We start from the raw sequence: 27,527 nt of genomic DNA, 5'->3' as shown, positions 1-27,527 counted from the left end.
CCACCATTCTGCTTCTGTTTGTATTTAAACATACCCCAGTATGAACAGGCTGTAATGGATTCGTCAGCTCAGTACCTACTAACTTCACCCTTACTCCACCATTCCCAGCACCCACTGGCAGCAAAGGAAGCAGCTGCATCAGAATGTCAGGATTCGGTAATTGTATCTGGTACTTCTGTAAAAGGTATTTGTGAAATGAGGTAATTTATAAAGTGGAAAGTATTTAGAAAATGTTTGAGATAAAGGTATATGGCTCATGAATTCAGGTCATCAAAAAGTCAAAACCATCCTTGCAATAACACCCTTAACAAAATAACTAGAAAACAGACCTGGTGAAAACAAAGGTGTAAGAAGAATATAAGTCACCCAGACACACTATAAAAATGAAGTCTGAAGCACTGCAACAGGCTGTAATCACAAACAGAGTACCCTTTGATACTTCTTTAATTCTAAAGTAGCATTCATTTCCATATACTGTGACATTTCGCAACAGTGGGCTTGGTTTTCCTCATAGAACTGAAAGTATTAAAATATCTTCCAGCTTCAATACTGAAAACTGTATTTTTAGGTCAAAGTGTTACTCTTCAGAGTTTACAACTCTATGCATAGAAAACTGCAAATAAGTACAAGTTCTCTTGCGCTGACAAAGTCCATGCCCATATCCATACTTGTGTACTACTATAAATTTACTCCTCTGCAAAATTCAAGCCCAAGAGATAGAGTTCTATAGAAAAGATATAATTGTTATTTACAGTATCACCCCAAAAACAAAACAGCCTTTTAGAAGTTTTAGAAAGAACTTGCAGCTTCAGGCAGTACTTCAGATTATCAGACACTTGTGTCTAATGCATTCAGCAGTGCAAAACCCAAACTACACCGAATTTGGTGCCACTGGAAAAAAATCAAAACAGAACAAAACCAAAAACATTTCATAGAAGTGAAAATTGAAGGCATTTACAGAGAAATGTCATAAAGAGAACGCTTTGCAAGCTGCTTTCCATCCTCTTCACTATCTTTCATGGTCTCTCTTGTATAGCAAGCCAGAAATTACTTATTTTCTTCTTGATGTTGCAGTGCTTTGGAATGGATCAAATTCATCCTGCAATTTGTAAACAGATATATGTTACTGAACTAGATGAATTTAGAGCCATAGAAAATACAGTCACTTTTAGATTAAACTAGAAAGTCTGGTCATATTACTCCATGTTTTCTGACCGACCTGGGTTTATTGGTTGTGATATGAAAGAGATTATCTATGGATTTAAAGGCCATCATTCATTCACAAGTGCAAAAAACCCATATATATATATCTATATAATACTTCCTTTCTATATGAAAAAATTAAACAACAAATAAAAGGACACAGCCAAGCACTAGGAGAGATTTACAATTACTTTCTTCCACAGGCAAAATAACCTATTCCACACATGTCAGGAATGACAATGAACTGATTAAGAACTGAAGGGAAAAATAACTGGATATTTTTCTGAGGTCCCTTCTAGCCTTGTATCTGATGATTCTGTACAGATTCTAAGTAAAGCTCGTTGCAATAATCTAGTTCTGTTAGTGAGGGGGGAAAAAAAACAAACAAACAAAATAACCAAAACTATTTTCCTCTGAAATGCTTTATTTAAGTAGCTTAGAACAGTAAGTTACAGGAACTTACATGAAATAAAGGTAAAAAGACACCTCTATTACCATACCTCATCTGACTCAAAATCAACTCCTCTAGATGTCTGGCTTTGTGAACCGCTTTTACCAAGTGAAGGTGTAGACGACAACCTCGAAGCATACAAAAAGAAAAGGCATCAGCATGTTCTTGATTACCAGATATTTCAATAAATTGCCCTTCATCTTAGATTTGGACCACCAATACAGAGATTAACAACAAAGAGAAGTAACATAAATAGAACAACCCAAATTCCCAAACTCTAAAGCTCTGACCTAGCTTACCTCAAGCAGTAGACCAATTTATTGTTAGAGAAAGATCTACCACATTAATAAAGAATAATTAAAAAATAAATAATAATAATAAAAAAAGAAAATAAATTTTCTAAATAGTGATATGACAGTCTTAAAAATCTGGTTTTCCAGACAGTGGATCAGATCCATGGACCTGATGACTGCCAATCAGAGATATATCAGTTATGGTAGTGATCATGAAGTAAACATACCAACCTTAGATTGACTTTAGAAGAAGAAGCAGTAGAAACTGCTTCTACATCAGAGTCATCATCTATAATATCCTGGAAAAGAAATACCATTTATAAAGCTTTTTCACAGAATTTATTCTTACAGTGATAGAGAGCATAGCATTACAGCATAGAACCTTTGGGGGTTTTCCAACTGTATTCCCACTTTGTTATAATATATATGCATATATATATATATACACACACATACATATATATATACACACACACATATATATATATATACACACACATACATATATATATATATACACACACACATATATATATATATATATGAGACAGGGCTCCAGGCTAGTACTGGACAATGTACAAATACAGCACAAGTTTTGCTCTTCAGATCTTTGATAGTGCAGAATTCACCAAAATACTCACGTACCTACAGTCTGCATCGTAGGCTATGGTCACAAATAAAAAACCCCTGGTCTTTGTTTTTCTCAGACAAACATGATAGCAAGAAAGGGTGCAAAAGGTCTACAACTGACCATGCAGAAACTTGCTGCTGGAGTTTACAGTTTGGGAACATCTCCTGGTTTAAGGCTAATATTTTGACCATATATTTATTATTCAAATCAAAAGACAGCACAATTTTACTCATGCAAAAGTGAACTCTTACCTCAGAGTAAGATTTAGATGAATTCAAGGGATCTGGTTTCAAAGACCTAAAGGCTAGAATAAAACAAATGTAATATTTTTAAAGTGCTCACACAATTACATGCTGATGTTTTATCATTTGTTTTATTTAAGACCTGCACAGCAGGCATTTCCTCTACAAAACAACCTGTAAAACAAACAAGTAAACCCCCACAAATCCAACCCAAAACATAAATTAAGCCTTTGCTAGAGCACGACATCCCAGGGATCTATCACTGCTGTGCAGCAGCAGGTGCTTCCCAGTTCTGCTGAAAAACCTTCAGTAACTTCAGTTAAGAGGAGAAAAATATTATTGTAACTGATATTCCTGTATGTCTGATAGTTTAGATATTTGCTAACATCGATTTATCTGCAGTATTTTAGGTCATTTGCTGTTCAATTTCAAATCTAGGTAATCTGCTAATTAATTTAAAGCTCTACCTTTAGGCAGTTTGTGAAGTCTCATGTATAGATTTGTGAACAGTATTTTTTTCTTTATTGCTCAAGATTAAATGTGCTGTTTCCTCAGAGCCTCTCCCCTCTGGAGCAAGGAAGGGCTACTCTCACACATGTGGTTTAAATCACAGGTAAGTTTCTCTTCCCCATTAAAATCCAGCATTCCCAAAATTTGCTACAACATAAGACTAAATGGATTTGCATTAAAGCTCACAAATGTGTAAACATCAATCAAGTTTAAACTTTGTATCCACTGAGGAATATTCTACATATAATAGATACTGTTAAGTTGCATTCATTCTATGCTTATTCCTTAAGGCTCTGCATACAGTAAGATGTTCCCTATCTCCATGTCTAGACAGAAGTTCCTGACACATTTCATTTTACTCCATGGCAGCAGGATATCACTATTCTGTTCTTCCCCTCCATTTGTCTTTCTCTCATCATTGGTTCTGTTTCATTAGACCCAAAAGAACCTCTCACAGCTGAATTGGACTAATAGAAATAAAGGCAATCTAGGCACTTCATCGTTAAACAAACATCTTCATTACAATCTGAGAAAGCATATTAGAGCTACGAACAAATCAAAGTCCTACCATCCATAATAGACATATTCTTGGCAGGCACAGATAGAGGCTTGTAGGTTCTGCTGCTAGGAGCTGACTCTTGGCCACTGCTTCCTGTAGGGATAATAAACAAAATGCAAATCTGTTCAGTGGTAATTTTATTTTTCCCTTTAGCCGATCATAACTGAGTGGGAAGTCACTTAAAAACCTATATTGTCTACATTACTCACTCACTTTCTAACTCAAACCAAAGCCCTCCTTACGTGCAGAAGAGCTGCTCCAAGTCAAGTGTCCATTGCTCCATAGACACAGCCTCTTCACACGCATGCCCCTGCTCTGATGTGATCACACCAGTACTGCTGCACATTCTCACAGAGCTCGTCTGAAGGCACTAACCAAATCAGTCCCAAGATAACTGCCTTTGTTTCAACTCATCGTGCTCTTAGACCTTTGGGAGTATTACTGAGACAACTCAAAAGAGTATGTTATTGCAAGGTCCCATCTTTTCTTTATATATAATGGAAGTACAACTATAATGGAAGTACAAATCTAATAGAAGTACTGCTACCACTGTAAAGTGCACAATCACACAAAGCCAAGCAGCTATTTGATGCTTTTTGCTTAGGAAACACTCCCCATTTCCTCAGTCCCTAGAAACAATGAAGTCTCTTGTAAATTGCATTAGAGACAATCTGCACCTCTTCTCTATATTGATAAACCTATAGCAGTAACAAAGATTTAGCCATGCACTTCACTGCACACATCTTCCCAATAATGAACCTTTTAAGAGTCTGTTATGTTTCTATAGCTGGGAAGCAAGAAGCAAGACATTTTTGTTTTAACCACCCCATGAAAAAGTGATAAATTCAGCTTTGTAAGACAGCCAACTCTATGTAAGATGATAATAAAAATATCTGAAACGATTTTCTTTCCCCAGTAGTCCTTAAGCACCAGATTTCCACTTGATAGAAGATTCAGAAGAGAGTAGCCTTTTAAAGAAATAAAAATGAGTCAATAACTGCAGTACAAAGAATGTGAAGCTTTTCTTACCTCTTCTCCTTTGAGACGAACCTCTTGCTGTTGGATTTTGTCCTCTGGCACCTCTTGCCCTACCTCTTGCTCGACCCCTTCCTCGGGTCAGTGTTGCAGGAAAGCCATCATCTGAATCACCACTGCCTTTCATCCCAGTATCCATGGCTTCTTCATCACTGGAGGCTGCGACAAGAACTGCATCCTCAGATCTGTGGGCTCTAGCCCTGGTCACTGCATCCTCAGATCTGTGGGCTCTAGCCCTGGTCATTGCCTGAAATGGAACAATAAGTGCTATTGAAGAAAGACTCTTAAACAATGAAATGCACCATTGTTAAATCCTTGTTGTGATACATAGTTCTAAACCACTGAAGCTTAGAAGACCCAATGCAGTGTTATGGAAGGCAAGGAGGTTTGTCAAAAAACAGGGACAGGATTTAGCCTATTTTAGATGTGTACATACAAAGTAGCTCTGACAACAGAGTGGAGCTAGTTCATATGATACTTTGTCATCCTATGTCAGCTATGTACATGTGCTCAGAGGAGACCCGATCCTCACTGATGACAGTGGATTCTTAAGACTAGTTCATGTGAAGATTTCTCAGATGAGGAGAACTGGATCTCACCCCAGCTGTACTTCTTCCTCAGAATCTTATTCCAGTCACACAGCTTGCAAAGACAAAAGAGCACCAGTACTATCAGGGGCGGCAATTCTCTTTGGAAAGACATGCAATCTAGGTATCAATTTCTGGAAGATCTAAGACTCCCAGATTGCTGATGAGGATAATAATACCTAAAGGCTTACCAACAGAACCAGTTTGTCCCAGTAATATCACTCCATACAGCCCATCCCCATGTCCACTGGTGATGGGATCACATACAGTTTAAGCTGAAAGATCTCTCAAGGCCACCTGTCTGGTTTCACCTCAGTTTAAAGCAAGAACAAGTGAACATTCACATTCACAAATCTGCACAAAAGAGATCTCAAAAGCTTAGGCACACATGATACTAAGGAAGATTTTAGAAAGACTTGCTAATCTTCCCTAGGCAGACAGGCACTTTTTAGCAAGGACAACGTTGAAGTATTGCTAAAAGACTTCATGTGTATGCAGAAGTCACCATTCTATTCTATTCCTCCTCTGTGTTCAAAATTCAAAGCAGTTACCTCACGAACTTCCTCATCCTCTTCTTCAGCATTCTTTTTTCTACTCTCCCTGAATTTTCTCACCTGAATAAAAAAAGAGTTCCCATCAAAATAACAGTTCATTTCACACAATAATCAAAACACAGAAGTGTTAATGAGCACCGAATTGTTACATCAAACACATTTGAGAGGGGCAGAAGAGCACAGGAATAACTCTAGTTTATTCAGAGCCTTTTCATGCTGTCCTGCAGTTTAAGAAACTCACATTCTATGAATTACTGGAGCTACATCACTGGGGAGAAAAAAAGCTTGGGACATGATGAGAAGTAGAAGATTCTGCGTTCAAGAGAAGTAACAGATTTGACAATAGGGAACAGTGAAATACGAGTAAGTGGACAAGGCGTACAGATGAAGAAGCAAGACAGAGAACAACACTGAGAAGAGACAAACGTTGCAATACATGTACAACTAAGAAAGCTCAACTTGACAAGTATGGAAGAAGATATAATGGGTGGACAGTAAGAAAATATTAGTCCAAAAGACAAACAGCCCCCTCAAATGGCACAGAAAGCCTACAGGCACTGATTTTTTACGGTCTCTTTCAACCCCCCATGATTTAAAGCAATCAATCAACAAGAAAATAGCTAGATGCAACCTTCCGCACCAAATTATTCTTTACACAGTGCACAGTTAACAACTTGTCACACAATGCTTGAATATTACAACTGAACGCATGGGCTCATGTGGTAGCTCAACAAGTAGAGAAGTCTCTTAAAGATTACTTGATACACATAAATCAAGTTTGTCTCTGGCAGACCCTGAGCTTCAAGAAGTTAGAAGCTAGTAGAGTCCCCAAAGGATAGGTTTCCTTTATGTTTGCCCTGTTCTTGTACTCTTCCCTGAACCAATATGAAAAACCTAAGAATACAGCATATCTACCATCTTTCTCACAACAGATATACATACAGATCTATGGAGAGTGACAGATCTTTTCTACATATGTATGTGCCTATAAAGTGGGAATCAGTAAAAGCATACCCAACGCCCTGTGTACTTTTCAATACAAGCATTTACACTATGTATCTGAAACTCCATCACCGTATTTACTAACTCCAGAAAACAACTAGAGGCAAGTCACCGCACATGCTCCTCACACAGGGAAATCTACTAAACCAGGTTTGAACACTGTTTATTTTGCTTTCTGTCCTGACCTCTCCTAAAAGATTAACATTAACAGAATTTTACCTCCTCGTCTATTTTCTCTTCCTCTGCAGCAGTGTGCCGCTCCTTAAGAAACCTCTGTGTTTTTTCCAGCTGAAATTTCACCAGTTCTTCTATGGCATCTTTTTCTTCTTTGTCCACAAACTCCTGCACTGCTTCTCCCATTCCTCTTTCAGTTAGAAGCGAAAGCTGTACTTTCTTTAAAATCGGGGGAAAACATTTTGTTAAGAAGCATCTACCAAAGAACACCAGCAATATTCCTGCTGTTTCACATAAATGTTACATTAAAATGGTTCCAAGAACAATAATATGCATTGAAGACTTCAGAGAAAAGCACAGAAATAAGCAAACGTATTACTTTGTATAATATAGTTACAATCCTCTTGCTAGCAACATGCTGTACCTACTTAAGAGTATTTTCAAGACTCAAAAAGGTTTCAGGAACAGTGAAGAAGCTACAGTGCTAATAATTTCTAAAACAGTTTGTCTGAAATGTGTTACTGAGAGATGGTAACCTGTATTCTTTCTTGGCTCCCCTCCCTTTTTTAACTAAAGATCAACCTGTAGAGACATAAAAATGCTATTAAAAACAGGCCCTGAATTATTGCAGATGCTAAATTTTACTGTAGAATTCTGATATTAAAAAATGGCAGTTACAGCACAGAACAAATCATTGTTATAAAGCATGAAGAGCTATGATGCAGAAGTCCACCCTATTGAATTGCAATCCTGTAAGTACCAACAGTTCTCATGAATCCATCAAGTGAAATGGCCTTTATCAAGATACTCTATTACTAGGGACATTAATTAGTAAAAGTAGTAGATGCTACTCGTGCTGTTTTACAGCTATTCTCTTCTCTACCCTACCTGCTTTCCCAATACAGTATTTTTGGCAAGATGATGTAACTTGGGTACCTTTACCTCAGGAATCCTTGCTCTAATGGCTTCTGAATACTATGCTTGATCAATAGGACAAGGGATAATGGGTTCAAACTTATAGGAAACTCAGGTTAGATATAAGGAAGAAGTTCTTTACTTTGAGGGTGGTGAGGCACTGGAACAGGTTGCCCAGAGAAGTGGTAAATGCTCCATCCCCTGGCAGTGTTCAAGGCCAGGCTGGACAGAGCCATGGCTGACATGGTCTAGTGTGAGGTGTCCCTGCCCAAGGCAGGGGGGTTGGAACTGGATGATCTTAAGGTCCTTTCCAACCCAAACCATTCTGTGATTCTATCATCTGTATCAAATATTTGGGCATCTGACTCACTAATTTATTGTTGTTTTTTTTTTTACCTCTGAGATGTTACTGTTCTGGTATTGAAAAGGGAAATAAATTGGGTTTAATGGAAGGGTAGGGAGATGGCAAGCTACTGGAGGGGGCTCTCTTCTTTCTTCCTCTGCTTTAAATAAAATATAGAATTGAACTATGTCAAAATATATTGCGAAGTAACAGGTTACTCCAAGTCAGCTGGTAATAGTAAATGGTATAGTCTCGCATTGACCCTATAGAAAATTCAGGTAGTTTCTTATTCAGAGTATGCTGCCTCCTATTTTCCTCCTGTAAGAACATAACATGTCATTTAGTACAGGGCAGACGCTGCCAAGTTCACATGAAGTGTTACCATAATGTTCTCAAATCAGCATGTGTTCACATACCCTATACAACCTACACACACAACAGTTGTCAACTCAAGACAAATACTTCATACAGGAACTCACATATGATATAAATCCACTTTTTGGTGAATGTCAGTCTTTTCATGGCACATCATTTCCATTAAGAAAGAAAAAAAAAAAAGAAAGAAAAAGATTATACTCCATTAAAAAACAAATCAGAAAAGGTGGACAGATACCTTCTCCGCTGTCTGAAAATACTGCTTCACAAGGTCTTCCACCCTCAGTGTCATCCCATCAGAAGGTCTGCTAACCAGATTCCCAAAATTAAGATCATTGTCTAGAATAGAAAAGCACAGCAGCACTGTCACCCACATTTGTAGCTTTTATCATCCCACTGACAGGAATAGGAAAAAAAGATTAATATAGGCCTCAAGAACTGTGGTCCCTGTTTATGTAAAGGATTTTTGTACTAACTGTGGAGTCTATTTGGAAACACAGGTGAACAGATGCAATAACTGTACAAGACAACTCTATCACTAGCAAAGTGTTCTTCTAACTCCCAAGTGTCTGGAATTACAAATTTAACACTATGTCCTGAAGGTTACTATAACTGTACTCTAGAAGTTCACAAATGGAAGAAAATCAAAGGACCCATAAAATCACAAGGCTTTTTTCATACATGACTCCGTTACTAGGGAAGAAGTTTTCCTCCAAAACACATTGACTGATTTTTAGTGGAAAGTGCTCACGGATCATAATGGCTGTCCCCCATTCTCAGGCAGCAAGGTAGGAATGACAGAAAATAAAGGGGTAATCAAGTGAGATTACCACAAACCATGCAGAGTAATCTGAATTGACTACAGATTGCTTCCAGACATCTGCCATACACAAACCATTGCTTTGTTACATAAGCAGCTACAACAAAAAGCAGCTTGATGAGAAGCTCAACATGACCCAGCAGTGTGCGCTTGCAGCCCAGAAACCAACCATGCCCTGGGCTGCATTAAAAGGAGTGTGACCAGCAGGTCGAGGTGAGCCTGCCCCTCTACTCTGCTCTCGTGAGACCCCACCTGCTGTCCTGCATTCAGCTCTGAGGCCCCAACATAAGAAGGACATGAAGCTATTGGAATGAGTCCAGAGGAAGGCACAAAGACGATCAAAGGGATGGGGCACCTCTGCTATGGAGACAGGCTGAGAGAGCTGGGCTTGCTCAGCTCAGACTGGAGAAGAGAAGGCTCTGGAGAGAAAACCTTAGAGCAGCTTCAAGTACCTAAAGGGGCTGACAAGAAATCTGGAGAGGGCCTTTTGACAAGGGCATGCAGGGATAGGACAAGGGGGAATGGCTTTAAACTGAAAGAGGGGAGATTTACATTAGATATTAGGAAAAAATTCTTCACTATGAGGGTGGTGAGACACTGGCACAGGTTATCCAGAGAAACTGTGGCTGCCCAGTCCCTGGCAGTGCTCAAGGCCAGGTTGGACGGGGCTTGGAGCAACCTGCTCTAAGTGGAAGGTGTTCCTCCCCATGGCAGGGGGTTGGAATGAGATGTTCTCTAAGGTCCCTTCCAACCCAAATTATTCTATGATGCTAAAAGGAACAATAACAACTTCTGAACTCATGAAGTCTTAACATCACCTGTACTGAACCACAGCTTTATGAACACATGTACTGAAAATTCTGACTGATTTATTAGCCACATCCCTTCTAGAGGATGTCTAATAAAACAATGCAAGAACCAAGATAATATTTTTACATTCCCTTCCTGAAGCAGAGATGCACATGCAGTGGAAAGTTAAAGGAATGTTAAAATGCATTGATGAAATGTGATAACAGCAGTACCTACGTTGTATTCTGAAATGTTAATGAGATTACACAACTACTAAATAAACCAAAGCAAAATAAGATCATAAAGTATAATTAAAAAAAAAACACTAAAAGCATTTTTTATTCATGAAACAGGTTTTGAACTCCATAAAAATGACCATGTACGTAAAAACTGTCAATGGAATTGGAGTACTTATAATGTGCTAATGTGAAATATTAACAGTTCTTTAGCACAGTCTGTTCTTGTGCAAGCTGCATCTTCATTAGCAACTATTATAAATCCAGTATTTGGGCAACATCTGTTAGAATCATAGAATCATAGAATAGTTAGGGTTGGAAAGGACCTTAAGATCATCTAGTTCCAAACCCCCTCCCATGGGCAGGGACACCTATCACCCAAGGCTTCCTCCAACCTGGCCTTGAACGCTGCCAGGGATGGAGCATTTGCCACTTCTCTGGGCAACCCATTCCAGTGCCTCACCACCCTTACAGTAAAGAACTTCTTCCTTATATTCAATCTAAACTTCCCCTGTTTAAGTTTTAACCTGTTACCCCTTGTCCTGTCACTACAGTCTCTAATGAAGAGTCCCTCCTCAGCACCCCTATAGGCCCCCTTCAGATACTGGAAGGCTGCTATGAGGTCTCCACGCAGCCTTCTCTTCTCCAGGCTGAACAGCCCCAACTTTCTCAGCCTTTGCCCAATTATCCATTTATGAAAAATTCTAGGCAGTAAGGAATGCTGCAACAGTAACAGCTATTATTTGTTTTGCACAAATGTTTGAATAGAGCCATACCTGGAACAGACAAGCCAAGAACATCTCAGACATGTAATGAAATAGGGCAGACAAAATCCTGTCCTACATTCAGATGTGGGTTTTTCTGAATATACAAACAACTCTCAAGCCCACCCTCTCAATGACTATTTTAGGAATAAACAAATTAATGACTACAGCAATGAAATAAAAGAAAAAACAAAGGGGGAAATGCACAACACCCCTTTCTTTTCCTGCAGTGTCCAAACACAACACTCCTCATTCTGAGAGGTCTCAGGAGCGAGATGTTTAACACCTTTCATGGTAATTACCACAGAATCATGGAGTAACTCAGTCTGGCAGGGGCCTATGTGTGTTACCATAAGCAATACATTATGGTCTAAGGCCAAAGAATTATTTATAAATAGCTATCAGAAGATGCTGTGCTAAATACAAGAATTTTAGACAAACCCAGAAATAGAGCAGAAATACCTGTGCAATATATACTCTTAAATAAGACTCTGCATCCTTATTTCTCCTATAACACACTAGATGGTAGACACCAAGCCTTTGCAAGTGCTGGGTTACAAAATAACATTAGAATGAAAACCTAAGCAACCCAATGATTCCTAACTGTTGTGGTTTAAGCCCAGCCAGTAACTCAGAACCATGCAGCTGCTCACTCACTCTCCCCATCTTGTTCCTCCCCCCTGTCCCGAAGGGATGGGGAGGAGAATCGAAAGAATGCAACTCCCACGGGATGAGATAAGCACAGCCCAGGAACTAAGGTGTAATACAAAACTACTTCTGCTACCACCAATAGTAATGATAAGGGAAATAACAAGGGGAGAGAATACAATTGCTCACCACCTGCCAACCATTACCCAGCCTGACCCAAGCAGCTATCTGGGCCTTACAACTAACTCCCCCCAGTTTATATACTGGGCACAACATGGTGTGGTAGGGAATACCTCTTTGGAAAGTTTGGGTCAGGTGTCCTGTCTCTGCTTCCTCCCAGCTTCCCCTCCTCCCTGGCAGGGCATAAGACTGTGAAAATCCTTGGTCAGAGTAAATATTACTTAGCAAGAACTAAAAACATCGGTGTTATCAGCAGTGTTCCCACGCTGAAAGTCAAAAATCACAGCACCAGCTACTAAGGAGAAAAATGACTGCTACTGCTGAACCCAGGACACTTCCTTTATAATTACCATTTTTTGCTTTCTGTTCACGATGCCTGAAGAAATGTATGATGTCTTTTGGGTTAGCCACCCTATCCATGTACTTCTGGCTAAACCGATGGACATTGAATGGTTCAAAGCCACCTGCATAATCTACCTAAGAGAGAAAAGGAAAAATTTAGATATGAAATTAACAGAAATAGAGAAGCCACACAAGTGTCCCTGGCCATGATCAGGGGGTTAGAACTAGATGATCTTTGAAGTCTTTTCCAACACAAACCATTTTAAGATTGTATGAAGATGGGTTTATTACCCTTCAAAGGAAAAGTGAAAAACAAGCCAACCTAAAATTAATGCTTTACCATACTATGCAGAATAGTTAACGGATAATAACAACAACAATAATAATAATAAAAAACAGTTTCATTTATGGAAACCTTCAGGAAGGCTTCCATAAATTATACCAGCAGTCTAATGCTCAGACCAGCACTGACATACACTTATGACCAGTCTCATCCTTTACCATGGAATACTCGTTGTACCACAGGTAAATGGAGTCATGGTATGAAGATGGTTTATATTTGCCTGTACACAGTAAGACATTTAATATATTATGTGTTTATGCTAGAGCACGACTATGCTTTGAAGCTCAGTGACTTCTCAAACCAAAGCAATCCAGAGTGAAAAATTACTTACACGTAATCGTATGAGAGGCTTCCCTGGCTGGCGTGGATTGCCCAGGCGCTCTCGTTCTGCATTGTCTAGCATCATCTCAACCTGTGAAACAGAATTAGAACTTCAGTTCCCCTTTGTTCTCTTACAGATGTATGAAACCTTCAAACATAGCTTAAAATACATCCACAGCTGCAGGGGAGCTATGAAAATGAAGTGCTATAGGATGTGCTCTCATTCCTGAACAACCCACAGCTGGATTCAACCAAAACCCGTAAGAATGAGTGGAGTCATAATAAAAAGCTTATTTTTCAGCTATAGTGTAGTACAGCAGTACCTACATCAGTAAACACTCAGCATTTTACTTTATAAGCATTATACTTTGCTATATTTCTAGTTCCAGGGAAAAGCAGAAAGGGACTTGTACAAAAGAACTTATATCAATTAATAAACCTGCTTCGTTACTTCTGCCCCTTCAGGCTGCACAGCCCAGCTCCCAGGATTTAGGTGCATGCATTTACGCTGATTCCAAAGTGCACATCCAACAGTGCCCCAGTCTTATGTGGGAGTTTTCATACAAAGATGATATGGAGCCCCATAAAGCAGTTACAGCCTACTTTGATGAGTCATCCCAGCCAAGGAATCTGGAAGCCAAGACTGCAGTGAATGGCATGGAATTAGCTTCCTGTGGAAACACAGCCTAAGTTCTTTTCAAGTAATTGGAGAAAGACACAAGATTCCTCATTTTTAGCTCAAAGCCAGTCACAGATTCCATTCCCTGTCCATACACTGTTGTCCATATACTGTTAGCATTACAAGTTACCTTTTCCATGCAGAATGCTTGTATTGCCTGAGTTACTTTTGGATTGTCAGGATTAAAGAGATCTGGATGATCAGCTAGAACAATATCCTCCATGTAGAAAGTCCGCACTGTCTCCAGAGCAATCTTCTGCATTTTCATTTTTTTCCCTCTAACATGCAGCAAGCCAATGTGTCTAGAAGGAGAAAGGAAGGAAACAAGTAACTTCCTACAAAATTAATATCAGAGATCTATGGATTAAAAAACTGGTTCCAATTTATGTTTACTTTTCAGGGACAAAAGTTAAAAAGCTATAGGAAATTCCTGAATCTCTATTTCAGGGTTGGCCCTGCCAAACTTTAGTTCTATTATATTTAATTATCCTTGCTCCATACACAGCACATGAGCACAGTTCCTTGTATGCCAATTTATCAGGGTGCAACTGCTCAGGTAAATTCCATTTGCTTCAGATGTTAGGCTTAATCCTAAGTAAAGCAAAAGTTATTCTAGGCACTGATTCTATCTACTTAATTTGTTCTATCACACTCTGAAGCTAATCCACATTCTAACACAAATCCTTTCATACTTAATAGAAGTATTTTTCCTTTTTCAAACACAATACATCACAGACATAAGGCAAGGGATAAATAAGAACAAGAAAATATCACACACTTTTTCACAGCTTCTCCAGGGGAAAGAGATGTCACCACTGAACTTCCTGGCTGAGAAACATAGAAATGTTGCTGTTGATTTTGGCATGGAGCTATTTTGCACTCATGTTCATGACCCCACACAACAAGATTAATAAAGTCATCTAAAAACTGCTCTGGGATGTAGTTGGTAGCTCCATGTTTGCTCCTGTTCAAGAAAAGAGAAAAATAATTAGAATGTGCAGCAAGTGAGCAAGGGGGGAGTGAAGCAGGAGACAAACTCAGGGAGATTTAAAGTGATACAGAAACTCCAGCAAAAACACCTGAAGTACATGTCACATCAGTTACTCTCCACATTTATTCCTTACACAATTGTTTAAAGAGTTTAGTTAAAGAGCTCATTGTTTTCTGCTCCCTTTTATTCAGATCTCCCTTTTTTTCTTACTTTACTTGCAAGGCTTTAGGGTTTTTTTTCCCCTACGAATGCTTTTATAGCACCTCATGGTGTTTTTAATGGTGGGGTAAAAAACACTGAATTAAACAGATATGGGAGATACCACCCCCCCATCCCTTTCCAGAAGGCAGAGGAGATGAAAGAGTAGTGAGCTCATTTAACCTACTGGACAGAGATCATTACTCAGGGTTATCTGAACTGTATTTGTTTACTCCTGCCTCTCTGCTACTCTCCCATGAGGAATGCACCCCTTGAGGAAAAACTGTAAGAATGCATTTGGAAAATAACTCTACCTGTTCCTACTACCACTGCTGGAAGTGTGTAAGCAGAAAGAGCACATGCCACCTATCCTGGATTCAAACTGTAAAGTCTAGCAGTGTAAGGGAAGATACAGTAGTCCTCAAATCATAGTCCAAACAAGGACAGAAAACACTATATGAAGTTTAATGCTTTCAGCTCTAAGACAAGACTTTATTATATACATATTACACTACAAACCTTCCACTGCCCCTAACTATAAAAGTTTGGGAAGAGATTTCCCAAAATTCTTAAATTCATTTATTCCAACACTTTTCCTTTCTGATTCTTTTGTAAAGAACTGTAAAACAATGCTTGCATTTGGGAAAATCCAAAGAAACAAGCTACTCACAAGAACCAGCAACTAGTACAGCTGGCCTCCTCACCTATCCTTTTCAAGACAGTTTAATGAAGTAACACAGTAAGTTCAGAAGTCACCCTAATTCATTCAATACTGTTACCTATTTTGATGAATCACAAACAAGTTAAACCAACTATCTTCATCTTCCTTTGGTCTCAGCATGGTTACTTGTTTATTAACAAACATACGATACAACCTCTCATCTGGAATAGCCCCTGGAGTGGACAAAACAAAACACTAAATTATCTTTGTGTGGTAAACTAACTATTTGATAGCACTTTTATTAGTGGCTCAATTAAAAAGAGCATAAAGAACACAACTTTGTGCCAAGATCAGATCTTCATTTTCATGACCATGAGTCTAATTATGAACCTAAACATATCAAAGCATAACTTGGCTATTTTACTAGATAGGCTTCTAAACATTAGACATTTTAACATAAAATACATCTTTAAACAACTGCTAAAAGCAGCTTCATTACCTGCCTCTGGTTTGAGACCTCTTGCCAGCATTCTGTGCCGAACAACTGACTAGGGACAGAATAAAAGTCATACAAGAGGTGTTTTGTTCCTTGTTGACAGAGTAAGAAGTATATTTGGTTGCACAGTGGAGTCCAAAACCACATAATACTGAGCAGAGATGGACTTCCTAAGCATACTTTGAAATTCTCTACTGAACAAGTCATGAATTATGCAAAGTCTGTGCTTTCCCACACAGCAGTATTTCTGAACTGTGTGTGACTGATTAATTCCTTGATGTTTTTAACAAAGAAAAAACAAACCAACCAACCATCCATAACCAGGGTTGATGATGCATCTCAATAAAATACCATATGGAGTTTACATACGTTGTATGAGAACAAGTGCTCTCTAAACCAGAGAAAGTCAAGAGGGTATATAATCCTGGCATAAACTCAAAGGAACATCTCAAGCATTTTCATGCAGCAACACCTGTGCTTTAGAAAGCTTCTGCATTTCCCAGTAATGATTTTGGATATTAAAATTCAAATGCTTTTGAAAACCTTTATATTTTGGTATTAGCACTCTCACTACCAACCCTTAGGACATCCAGCAAACTTTTAGAGCTCAGGCAGTTTATGTTTTTAAATATAACCAAAATGACAGGTGAACACACAGTGCTTACGTTTTACTTAAGCAGGAGGAAGTAAGATTAACGCAACAGTAAGAATTTAAAAGTGTGACTGCCTGACTCAAAACACATGCACTATCTCTGGCTAACTTAAGCATTGTTCATTTAAGATCAATAGAAATACAGAAATAAAGTTACTGATTTATTTTAAATTACATAAAAAAAAAAACAAACAAAAAACAAACCAATGACACAGAGGAAAAAACCTGTCAACAAGTGTCAATGCAGCAGGAGGAGAACCCTAACACTGTCACAGAGCTGATGTTTTCATTTAGTGCTACTTAGACCTTCATGCTTGTTGCAGTGCTGTATGTTTTTTCCAACCTAATTTAGACTTACTGAACTCCAGTGATACATGAACAGTCTGGCCACAGTCTGGCAGGCTGATACTTACCCAAGCCATACAGAGCAATTTTTGTTCTACCCTTACGCAGCAAAATGGGACTAATATCTATTTTCTCCACAGAAGCTGAACGTCCAAAGTGATTCAGCAATCCTGCACAGCTTAAAATATCCAATGCGCACAGTGCATCTGCCTGTAGAAAATATCAAGAAACAATATAAAAGCTTTGAACAGAACACTTAGTCTTCAAAGTCTAAATGAAACAGTCCCAAAAGGGAGAGAGAATATCTTCCCTTAAGTAACTTCTGCAGTTGAAAACCCCACCACATACACTGACTTTTTTTTTAGTACTCACAGATAGAGATGCAAACCCCTTTTCCTTACAAGTCTTACTTAATTAGAACAACTTGAAATTAAACATTAAATCATTAAAAAAAAACAAAACAAAAATCTCCAAACAACTATAGCTCATCCAGTTCTAAGCCCCTGCCCACAGGCAGGGACGCCTTCTACTAGACCAGGTTGCTCCAAGCCCCATCCAACATGGCCTTGAACACTGCCAGGGATGGAACTCATATGGTTCCCTTAACCTCTTTCCATTCTCTTTTTTCATGTCATATTTGAGTTGCATATCTTTAGCAATTCTGTTAATTAGTGACAACATAGTATTTATCTGGAGAGTGGAGCAAATCATAGAATCATAGAATAGTTACGGCTGGAAAGGACCTGAAAATCATCTAGTTCCAACCCTCCTGCCATGGGCAGGGACACCTTACGCTAAATCATATCACCCAAGGCCTCGTCCAACCTGGTCTTGAACACTGCCAGGGATCAGGTGGTTCTCCAAGAACTGTGGTTTTTCACATCTCTATTTCCAGAATATTATTTTTGCAATATAACAGTAGAGTACAATTATAATTACCCCTGTGGGATCATCATGATTGCCATGAATACTAAACACCGGAATAGAAATGTTGAGATTTTGATCCTGATAGTTCACCCATGGAAACCTGCACAAGGAAAAAAAAAAAAAACCAAACTTAAACGCTATCTGCAAATCTGGGGACAGCTCCCAATATTCTCTTCAAACAAACATCATCTCAAATACATCACAACAGAAGCACAAATAAGCACTAAGTGGCTATGAATAAGTTTCAGCTGCACAGTGTAAGAACGTTCTTACTCATGGCCTGGAACAGCACTTCCCACTGGGAACAGTGTAATAAAAGATGCTATTTAGAGCAAGCCTGTGAAAAAAGTTGTACAACATGCAGTGTAGTACATGCAAGAGCAGCAGATTGGGCTGTGCAACCAGTGTTTACACACAAAGAACTCTGCTGATTTACCACAGTGATTCACAGATACTGGTTTACTTGCACTGCACTTGCAGGTCAGAAATGATACATTACACGAATGTAACCAATGTCACAACACGCTCACAGGCTTCTCAAAAAATGGTGTCTGCTCCTTTATAGACTTAGATTACAGAAGATGATAGGTGAAGTCATCCTGTGCACTGTTCCAAACAAACATCACAGTTCCAGACACAGATGATTTAAATCACAAAAAAACCAACATGCCTATGAGGGATGCAAACCAAACCTCACAAAGATTACAAAAGATACTTACATGCTGTTATAAAAATTAACAGCCTGATCACTCAGTATTTCAAACTGAACAGGACGATCCCCCATGCAGTATTTTCTCAGTGACTCCAAACAAGCATGTACTGCTTTCCTGGAAGGTTTGTTGTCATGGAAAAGGTCCCCACCTAATAAAACAAAGTCCACCTGTATGTAACAAAAAGCTTTATTATTTTAATACAACATTTTGTATTGCCTTGGAAGAATTCTAAGCAAGTAGTTTAAGTCATTTTGTCTAAAAAGTTCCACGTATCTCCTCATATCTGGACTTTTAGGTAGAACAAGGTGGTAATTGCAGACACGGTATATCATTTCCTCATGAAACGAACATTAAGTGAAATTACTCATTACATCAAAACAAAACCCAAAGAGACCCATTTATGAAGAGCTACAGGAGAAAACAGCTGACAGTACTAAAACCAAAACGAAAAACCAGTGAAGTGTCTAATACGGGTCTCTGGATTGGCTCCTCAGCATTTGCTTTGACAGGCATGAAGACATACATTATCTTTTCATTGCTGTGGTACCTAGTGGGAAGAAAACAGTAGCTAATCATAGAATAGTTAGGGTTGGAAAAGACCTTAAGATCATCCAGTTCCAACTGGATGTCCTGTCCCACGGAGCAAGGTAGTTTGCTACCCACGGACAGGAACACCTCACACTAAGCCATGTCACCCAAGACTCCATCCAACCTGGCCTTGAACATCGTCAGGGATGGAGCATTCATAACATCCTTGGACAACCCATCCCAGTGCCTCAGCACCCTCACAGTAAAGAACTTCTTCCTTGCATCTAATCTAAACTTCCCCTGTTTAAGTTTGAACCGATTACCCCTTGTCCTATCACTACAGTCCCTAATGAAGAGTCCCTCCCCTTCAGATACTGGAAGGCTGCTATGAGGTCTCCACGCAGCCTTCTCTTCTCCAGGCTGAACAGCCCCAACTTTCTCAGCCTATCTTCATATGGGAGGTGCTCAAGTCCCCTTATCATCCTCAAGGCCCTCCTCTGGACTTGCCACATTACTTTGAGAAGGTACTAGTTGCAGTGACTGCATATATATTTAGCTTTTGAAGAAACATTAGAAAACAAACAAACAAAATCCATTGTCATAAAAATTACAAATACTTTAAGTCAGAAGCACTGAATCCTTTAAAATAGAACCATAGAATCATTTAGGTTGGAAAAAGCTTTAAGATTATCAACTCCAACCATTACCCTAACACTGTCAAGTCCACCCCTAAGTGCCACATCTACATCTGTCTTTTAAATACCTCCAGGGATGGAGACTCAACCACTCCCCTGGGGAGCCTGTTCCAATGCCTGACAACCCTTCCAGTCAAGAAATTCTTCCTAATATCTAAACTAAGCCTCTCCTGGTGCAACTTGAGATCACTTCCTCTTGTCCTATCATTTGTTACTTGAGAGACTGACACCTCACTACAACCCCCTTTCAGGTACTTGTAGAGAGTGGTGAGGTCTCCCCTAAGCCTCCTTTTCTCCAGTTTCCAAAGAACTGGGGTGAGTGAGCAACTGGGACTTCTGTTCTTGTCAGGAGGAAGTCTCCTGTGACAATGACCCATCTTTTTTTTTTATGGAAGCAGTTTTGATGCAGGGTGGAAGTCGGCTTAAACTTGGTGACACCTCCAAGCCAGAGGAACCATCGTCCTTTCTGAACATCGTCATTACTGTTGCATACCACTTGCAGAGCCTCACACCTATTGTGGAAAAGCACTCACAGGAAGTTGGGGTAGGCACAAAATATGCGACGGCTGTGCATGTCACATGGGTGACATGGTTTAGTGTAGGTGTCCCTGCCCATGGCAGGGGGGTTGAAACTAGATGATCTTAAGGTCCTTTCCAACCCTAACTATTCTATGATTCTATGTTGCTATTGCCCCTAATTGCTATTGTCACTATGTTCAGAAGACAGGAGGAGAGAGGACAGGGAATCCTCCATGTCATGTGTCCTGTCTGCCTGTCAGGCCTGTCTCAGGGCAGGCCAGGGTGTGATTCCAGCAGTCTGTCCCACCCTCACATTCCCTAATACTCCTCACTCTACTCAGCTCCTCCCAGAGCTCTCTCTGTCCCTAAGCAGAGGGGTTCCTCTCCATGGGCACACCCCCAACAGCTCTGCTCACTGCTGCCATCCCACACTGGCACAAGAGCAGGGCACAGCCTGCAGCCAGACACCTGGGTGGCAGCCTGTTCCCACCAGAGCTGTCTGTGCAGCTGCATCAGTCACGGTGTGTGCAAAGCTTGGAGAGACCATGGCTTTCTGCCAGCTGAACACCATCACCCTCTGGTGAAGCTACAGAGCTTCAGCCCCTTCTTGCATGAACTGCTGCATCACACCCTGTTTGCCCACCCTACTGGTGGCACTCCTGGTTGCTAGCATTCCCCAGGGCAATCTGAAAACACTGGGTTATAATTCATTAAGAAAGCTCTCACACAGGAATAGGCACTCCTTATACTACAACTGAAAGTAAGTGGTTGCAATCAATAGCAAATTAAATTACAAAAGTCTTACTAAAGATCACACACCAGGCTGAAACTTTATAGCTTCTGGCAGATTGGAACATGCTTTCTACTGTCTCACTATCAAAGCAGTACTCACTTCATTTTTTTGAGCATGGTCCAGAATTTCATTAAAAGTCACAAACGTGTCATTTCCACGCACTGGGTCCTTCTCCATATAGCCAAGATGGATATCAGTAGCAATAAGTATTTTAAAGGTATCTTCATCATCCCTGAGTAAGACAAGAAAATTTGTGTTAGAAAGCAATATACTTATTAATTTCAACCCAGATTTTAGTAACAGAAGTTGTTCTGCTTAAAATCATTAAGTACACAATTTTTTGATAAAACTCTATCAAAATAAATCCTGTAATATTCTCAAAACATTTCACTACTTTCATTGCAAACAACACTTCACCAAACCAACCAAATTCAGTTATTCCAATCATCACACTTTAACAAAGGGCTGCAACCATCTCTCTGAAGTGTCTAACAAAGCCTAAGGAATCATTTGCATGTTTTCTGCCCTTAAAAAGACTCAGTGAACAAACATTCAGTTTCTCTCTTTGCACTAGCAATCTACCTTTATATGAAAGCAAATATGATGACCATAAGGACCTGGATGAAAACACAAATCTCATTCCAAATATACAGAAAACTTTCTATTTTATATGTCAGAGCTGCAGACAACAGGAGCTTACTGTGAGTTGATGGTACTCATCTTCGTACCAAGACTCTTCATGAAAAGGCTCAGGACAGTGCTTAGTAAGTCAGGTCAGAAAGCAAGCTTCCATCTTCATAGATGCTAGAAAGAGCCTAAGAGACAAAAAAGGGAGGGCATGATGAGCCGAGCGCTCAGTTACCCAGTCTTTGACTGGGAATTACCGTTGCAAAAGAACTCAAGGTAAAGGAGGCCCGTGCTTGGTTTAGCCGTTCCCTACCGCACAAGACACATGGTACTCGCGGGGTGCCACCAGCACTCTCACACCGGCCACCCGGTCGTGACGCGCTACTCCTCACACTGCCCCGAGTAGAAAGGCCGCCCGGAAACATGCAAGGAACGGGCAACTTCCCGAGAACGGCCGCAAAGCCGTGACTGGGCAGGGGGCAGGGCGGGAGCGCACCGGTTCGAGCACGACCGCCATCGGGTTCGGCACCGACGCAGGCAGGGACGGCGGCCCAGGAGCGCAGGGCAGAAACCAGTGCAGGAACCGCAGCGGAGCACTGCCCGCAATCCCTCCGCCAGAAACCGGGGCCCGACCTGGCCCATCCCTCACCTCCGGGCCTAGCACGGCCATCGGCCGCCCAGCACGGTTTCCATGGCGCCCCGCCCGAAGCGCACACACACACCCGTACCTCCCTCCTCTCGCGCGCCGCCACCACGAAGGCCAATCCCGGCACCAGTTGGCGATACGTCACGTCCGGTGGTGTCTAGGCCGCCAGCCGGCACGGCCCGGAAGAACTCGTGGGGCTGGCGGTGGCCCCGCCCCCGGAGCGCAGTGGCAGAGGCGGCCGCAGGTGCGTTAGCCCAGGCGGTGGGCCGCGATCGAAGCTAAGCAGGGCCGGGAGCGGGGCGAGCGTGGATGGGACACGGGAGATACGTACGGCATGTGTGGGGCTTGGGTCGCGGGGGGCCGGGCTCGGGCCCAGCCTCGGGGAGGGCTTATGGTGGACGCAGGGTTGGGCGTTGAGGCCCTGCTGGGGTGGCCTGACCACCGCGGCGGGGCCGGGAGGGCAGTGAGGGCCGCTGGGCAGGAGGAGCGGAAGCCCGCTGTGAAGCCTGGCCTGTTCTCCCCACTTCTGTGTATGAGTTCGGAGTGACTGGAGTGTGTCTGAATGTGGGGTCGTTTGTCGGTGAGGTGGTGGCGTTCTCTATCCTGGATGCGGGTGAGCAGAGGAGCTGATCCTGCTCCTGAGCTTTGCTGGTGGTGGCGTTGCTCATCTCTGCATCGTCCATCAGGTGTTTGAGTCGACAACCAGCGCTGAGATAACAGGAGGAGTTGTTACAAATACCGCTGGATGTCGGCTGCTTGCAGACACTAAGTGAAAATGAACAAAGAGAGACAAATCGAAGATGATGATGACAGTGATGAGTTCGAAGCCTTTATGGAGAATTTTAACCAGCTCGAGCTGCTGGAGACACACAGGCATTTGATTCCTGTAGGAACTCAGAGCTGTTGGTCAGGACAGTCGGATGATGATGATGATGAGCAAGAAAGAAGTGAGGAATGGTACGAAATGCAGGAAAAAAAGATGGAAAAGCATCCAGAGAAATTGCTACTCTGGGCAGCTGAAAACAATCGGGTAAGGTATTTATTCGGTTCGTATGAACCCCTGACAAGAATGTTATTTTGAGTATATTTGCAGTTTCATCCACAAACAAAAGTGCACCTACACTTTCTTTTATTCCTTTGAACTATTTAGATACAGTTTTGCAAGCCATTCTATGTAAAACATCTCCCTTTGTAGCCCCCACACAATAAAACATGTCTGGATCAAAAGCTTTGGGAACAAAAGCTTTGACTGCTGTTCAGAGTGAAAGCAGTAGCACTTTTCTTAAGCTTCTGTATACTGAAAGCATGCGAGGCTCTTCATGGCAAGTCAGCCTTTTGCTGGGGTGGAGAGGATGTCTCTGAACTTTCAGTTTCTAAAATCCATATGGACATAATGGGTGACTGTTTTCCTATATTTTTACGGAAAATAAAGCTTTTTACTCTTGGGAGTGAGGGAGAAATGCCCAAGATTCCTGTTAGGTTATTATGCCTTTATGTACATTTATGTTTATTCGTTGTCTTTTTTACATGCACGCAAGCTCTGTCTACATTTCTGTGGAGGTACTTACGTTCTCAGAGTAAATGGGGAGAAGGTGTAAGTTAAAGGTACCCTTAAGGCATCACAACTAATGCTCATGTTGCATATCTTAAAACAACAAAAAAAAACCCACTCGAAACTCAAAACTAACAAAAAAACAGCAACAATAACTGGTTTCATTTTTAGATTTCTTAACATAGGGCCGTAGAACGTTTTGGGTTGGAAGGGACCTTAAAGCTCATCCAGTTCCAAACCCCTGCCATGGCAGAGACATCTTCTACTAGAGCAGGTTACTCCAAGCCCCATCCAACCTGGTCTTGAACAGTGCCAGGGATGGGGCAGCCACAGCTTCTCTGGGCAACCTGTGCCAGTGTCTTACCACCCTCACTGAAGAATTTCTTCCTAATAGCTAATCTAAATCTACCTTCTTTTGGCTAAAAGCCATTCTCCCTTGTCCTGTCACTAAGAAAGAAAGCTCCTCTCCAGATTTCTTACAGGCCCCTTTAGGTATTGGAATACTGCTCTCAGGTCTCCCCAGAACCTCCTCACTGCATTTTAAGACTTTTTGAGACTGACAGAAATTGCTTTTCTGTAAAACTTTGGCACAGTAAAAGCTGTGCATCTTGCTGGCAGAGTTTCATACTAATTTGCCTGTTTTTTTCAAACAGCTGAGCACAGTGAAGAGGCTCCTTACGGAAAAGCTGGCTCCAGTCAACGCTCGTGATGAAGACCAGTACACTCCTCTCCATCGTGCTGCCTACAGCGGGCACCTGGATGTGGCTCATGAGCTGGTGGCACAAGGGGCAGACGTTCATGCACAGACAGTGGATGGCTGGACACCCCTGCACAGCGCCTGTAAGTGGAACAACACCAGTGTGGCCGCATTCTTACTTCAGCAGGGTGCGGACATCAACGCCCAGACAAATGGCTTGCTGACACCATTGCACATTGCTGCAGGAAACAAGAACAGCAGGGAAACCCTTCAACTCCTGCTGATGAATCGCTATGTGAAGCCAGACCTGAAGAACAACTTGGATGAAACAGCTCTTGACATTGCCAGGAGGACTGATATATATCACTATCTTTTTGAAATAGTAGAAGACTGCATAAATGCTGTGTGCCCTTAAAAGTTGTGGTGACGCTTGTGAAAATGGGATGTTTGCTGCCTTCTGTTTGTGTCCTGCATGCTCATCCCTGATGGTCTGTACCTTTGCAACGAGATTTTCATTCAGCATACTTTAGTATTCTTCTCAGACAAAATGTCACTTCTTGCAGCTCTGCTCAGTGGTCTCACTCATACTTGGAAGCGTTTCTACTGTCACACAAGGAATTCAGAAAGTCTTGGTAATTCCAGTGAGTTTCCATTTAATTAGTGCATATTGGGAGGGGCCTTTGTAATTGATCTGTACTATTAAAGCAGGAGAGGAAACTGGAATGTTTACTTGATGTGAAAGAATTCTGGCTTGGTAATGCAGAGTTTGGCACAGCTCAACTTGAAAATTATTTTTTTGAGAAATTTAACTTTTTTAGACCTGCATGAAAGCTCAGAATGAATGTAACTTATTTGGGTGATACACAAAATGTTCGGTGATCCTGGTGTAAGGCTTCGTATAAAATAAAATATTTAATCCTAAGGAGTTTGTTGTCATATTTTTAACTGAAAGCACAGTTATCAACGCCATTGCCTGTTCATAAAATCATTAATCATAGGATGACAAAGGAATTTTGTTGGTTCTTTTTTCCTGGTGCTTTCCAAGGAAGTGACTTTCTATGAAGATCCTGTTTATTTTTTGTTTGTGAATTAGATTGAGAAGTTTCAATGTCATGATTATGCCATAAATTAGAACAAATCAACTTCAGCTTTTTACAGGTAAACAGCCAACATACTGTTGTGTCTGACTGGTTACAGCTAATTTAGTGCAGGACGTATTTCATAGAATCAGCTAGGTTGGAAAATACCTTCAAGACCATGGAGCCCAACCTTTACCCCAGGGTTGTCAAGCCCACCACTAAACTATGTCACTAAGGGCAAAGTGATCTCCGTGCCTGCCACTCACTGTCGCCAGTCACAGCCACCCCTCATCTGTCTCCTCAGCTGTTGCCTCTAACCCTCGTGGCCATCCCTCACAGCCCATAGCTATTCCTGCTTTCACCTCATGTTCTTCTCTCACAGCCACCCCACCTCTCCTCTCGTGATCCTCCCTCATGGCCACCCCTGCTCTCCCATCACAATCTCAACTCCCCCCCACCTCCGCCATGGTCGTCCCTCCTGTGTCCTCACGACCACCCCTCCTGTCTCTCCATGACACCTCTCACAGTTTCCTCTCATGGCCACCCCTCCTGTCCCCTCAAGATTTCCCCTCATGGCCTTTCACAAATGCTCCACCTCTCCCTTTACAACTTCCCCCCATGGCTGCCCCTCCCAGCCCATCATGCTGCCCCACGGGCTGCCCCACCTTTCCCCTCATGATCTTCCCTCATGGCTGCCCCTGCTCTCCCCTCACAGTCTCCACCTCATCCCTCACGGCCACCTCTCTTGTCTCCTTATGATCTCTCCGCATGCCTCATGACTGCCTCACCTCTCCCCTCATAATCTTCCCTCACTCCTCATGGCCATCCATCTCCACTTTCGAATCCCTCATCCCAGCTCAAATATTTATAAATATTAAAAAACCTTACTGATATTTCTCCCCAGAATTCCTTAATTTCCAGACTATTTTCTTATTTGACACTTTAACTTTCTGATCGCTTGTATTTCTCTTCCAAGGCATTCACATCCGTGTTGGGCTTCCAGAAGTCCCGACTGATTTGGCTGCTGTCACTTAACCACACTCAAGGTGACGGGGGTGGGTTTGTGTCTTAGGACTTGGTTTATATCTCATAAACTCTCACTGCTGTATGCAAAGTCTTGGTTTCAAGGAAGCTTCTGCAGGGCCAAGATTCCAGCGCAGCGAGCAGGACAGCTTCTCTGGCAGCAGTACTGGTTGACTAAGTGCCAGCTGCTTTTCTTTCTCAGAACAGCCTGCAAAACAAGGAGTCAAATCTACTTCAGGCTTATAAACAGTATCTCAAACTGTTTAATAACGCTTTCATTTTGTGAAAAGCGTTATTAAAACCAAGCTAGTACTTTTGAGTAGATCTGCATCCTCCTCCCAGTTAAACTGGGCTATACGGTCTTTATTTCCCTCAATCCACCATTGCCT

The 27,527-nt window shown here is 41.3% G+C and overlaps 2 protein-coding genes across 3 annotated transcripts; one reads left to right on the top strand and one right to left on the bottom strand.

Annotated features, from left to right (window-relative positions):
* Positions 1–717: 717 nt before the first annotated feature.
* MRE11 (MRE11 homolog, double strand break repair nuclease) lies at positions 718–22,329 on the bottom strand. 2 transcript variants are annotated; one of them, XM_057399830.1, is made up of 19 exons: positions 22,215–22,329; positions 21,614–21,746; positions 18,986–19,146; positions 18,279–18,366; positions 17,408–17,549; positions 15,965–16,079; positions 14,775–14,960; positions 14,127–14,298; positions 13,328–13,408; positions 12,662–12,788; positions 9,113–9,213; positions 7,287–7,460; positions 6,063–6,125; positions 4,919–5,171; positions 3,899–3,982; positions 2,830–2,882; positions 2,179–2,246; positions 1,704–1,782; positions 718–1,099 (listed from the first exon to the last, which is right to left on the bottom strand). In XM_057399830.1, exons 1-19 carry the CDS (start codon positions 22,253–22,255, stop codon positions 1,052–1,054), a joined length of 2,169 nt encoding a protein of 722 aa, XP_057255813.1. In that variant the 5' UTR covers positions 22,256–22,329; the 3' UTR covers positions 718–1,051. The 2 variants fall into 2 exon arrangements, with proteins under 2 accessions (XP_057255813.1, XP_057255814.1); XM_057399831.1 differs by having other exon boundaries at positions 18,986–19,127.
* Positions 22,330–23,215: 886 nt separating this feature from the next.
* On the top strand, positions 23,216–25,958 carry ANKRD49 (ankyrin repeat domain 49). The gene is made up of 2 exons (XM_057399833.1): positions 23,216–23,817; positions 24,993–25,958. Exons 1-2 carry the CDS (start codon positions 23,563–23,565, stop codon positions 25,449–25,451), a joined length of 714 nt encoding a protein of 237 aa, XP_057255816.1. The 5' UTR covers positions 23,216–23,562; the 3' UTR covers positions 25,452–25,958.
* Positions 25,959–27,527: the final 1,569 nt, after the last annotated feature.

Source organism: Pezoporus wallicus, unplaced genomic scaffold (assembly GCF_028554395.1).
Source record: "Pezoporus wallicus isolate ANWC-B61680 ecotype Strahan unplaced genomic scaffold, APGP_CSIRO_Pwel_v1 scaffold_6446, whole genome shotgun sequence".
In the NCBI taxonomy this organism is placed as follows: domain Eukaryota; kingdom Metazoa; phylum Chordata; class Aves; order Psittaciformes; family Psittacidae; genus Pezoporus; species Pezoporus wallicus.
Note: the sequence above shows the minus strand (reverse complement) of the source record. Positions and strands in the feature narration are given on the sequence as shown.

Coding starts and splice junctions, on each gene's coding strand:
- ANKRD49 (XM_057399833.1), top strand. CDS start 23,563: ATGAACAAAGAGAGACAAATCGAAGATGATGATGACAGTGATGAGTTC. Junction 23,818..24,992: donor GGGCAGCTGAAAACAATCGG/GTAAGGTATTTA, acceptor TTTTTCAAACAG/CTGAGCACAGTGAAGAGGCT.
- MRE11 (XM_057399830.1), bottom strand. CDS start 22,255: ATGAAGAGTCTTGGTACGAAGATGAGTACCATCAACTCACA. Junction 12,789..13,327: donor AGCCTCTCATACGATTACGT/GTAAGTAATTTT, acceptor TTTCTCTCTTAG/GTAGATTATGCAGGTGGCTT. Junction 5,172..6,062: donor AGGATGAGGAAGTTCGTGAG/GTAACTGCTTTG, acceptor GTTCCATTTCAG/GCAATGACCAGGGCTAGAGC.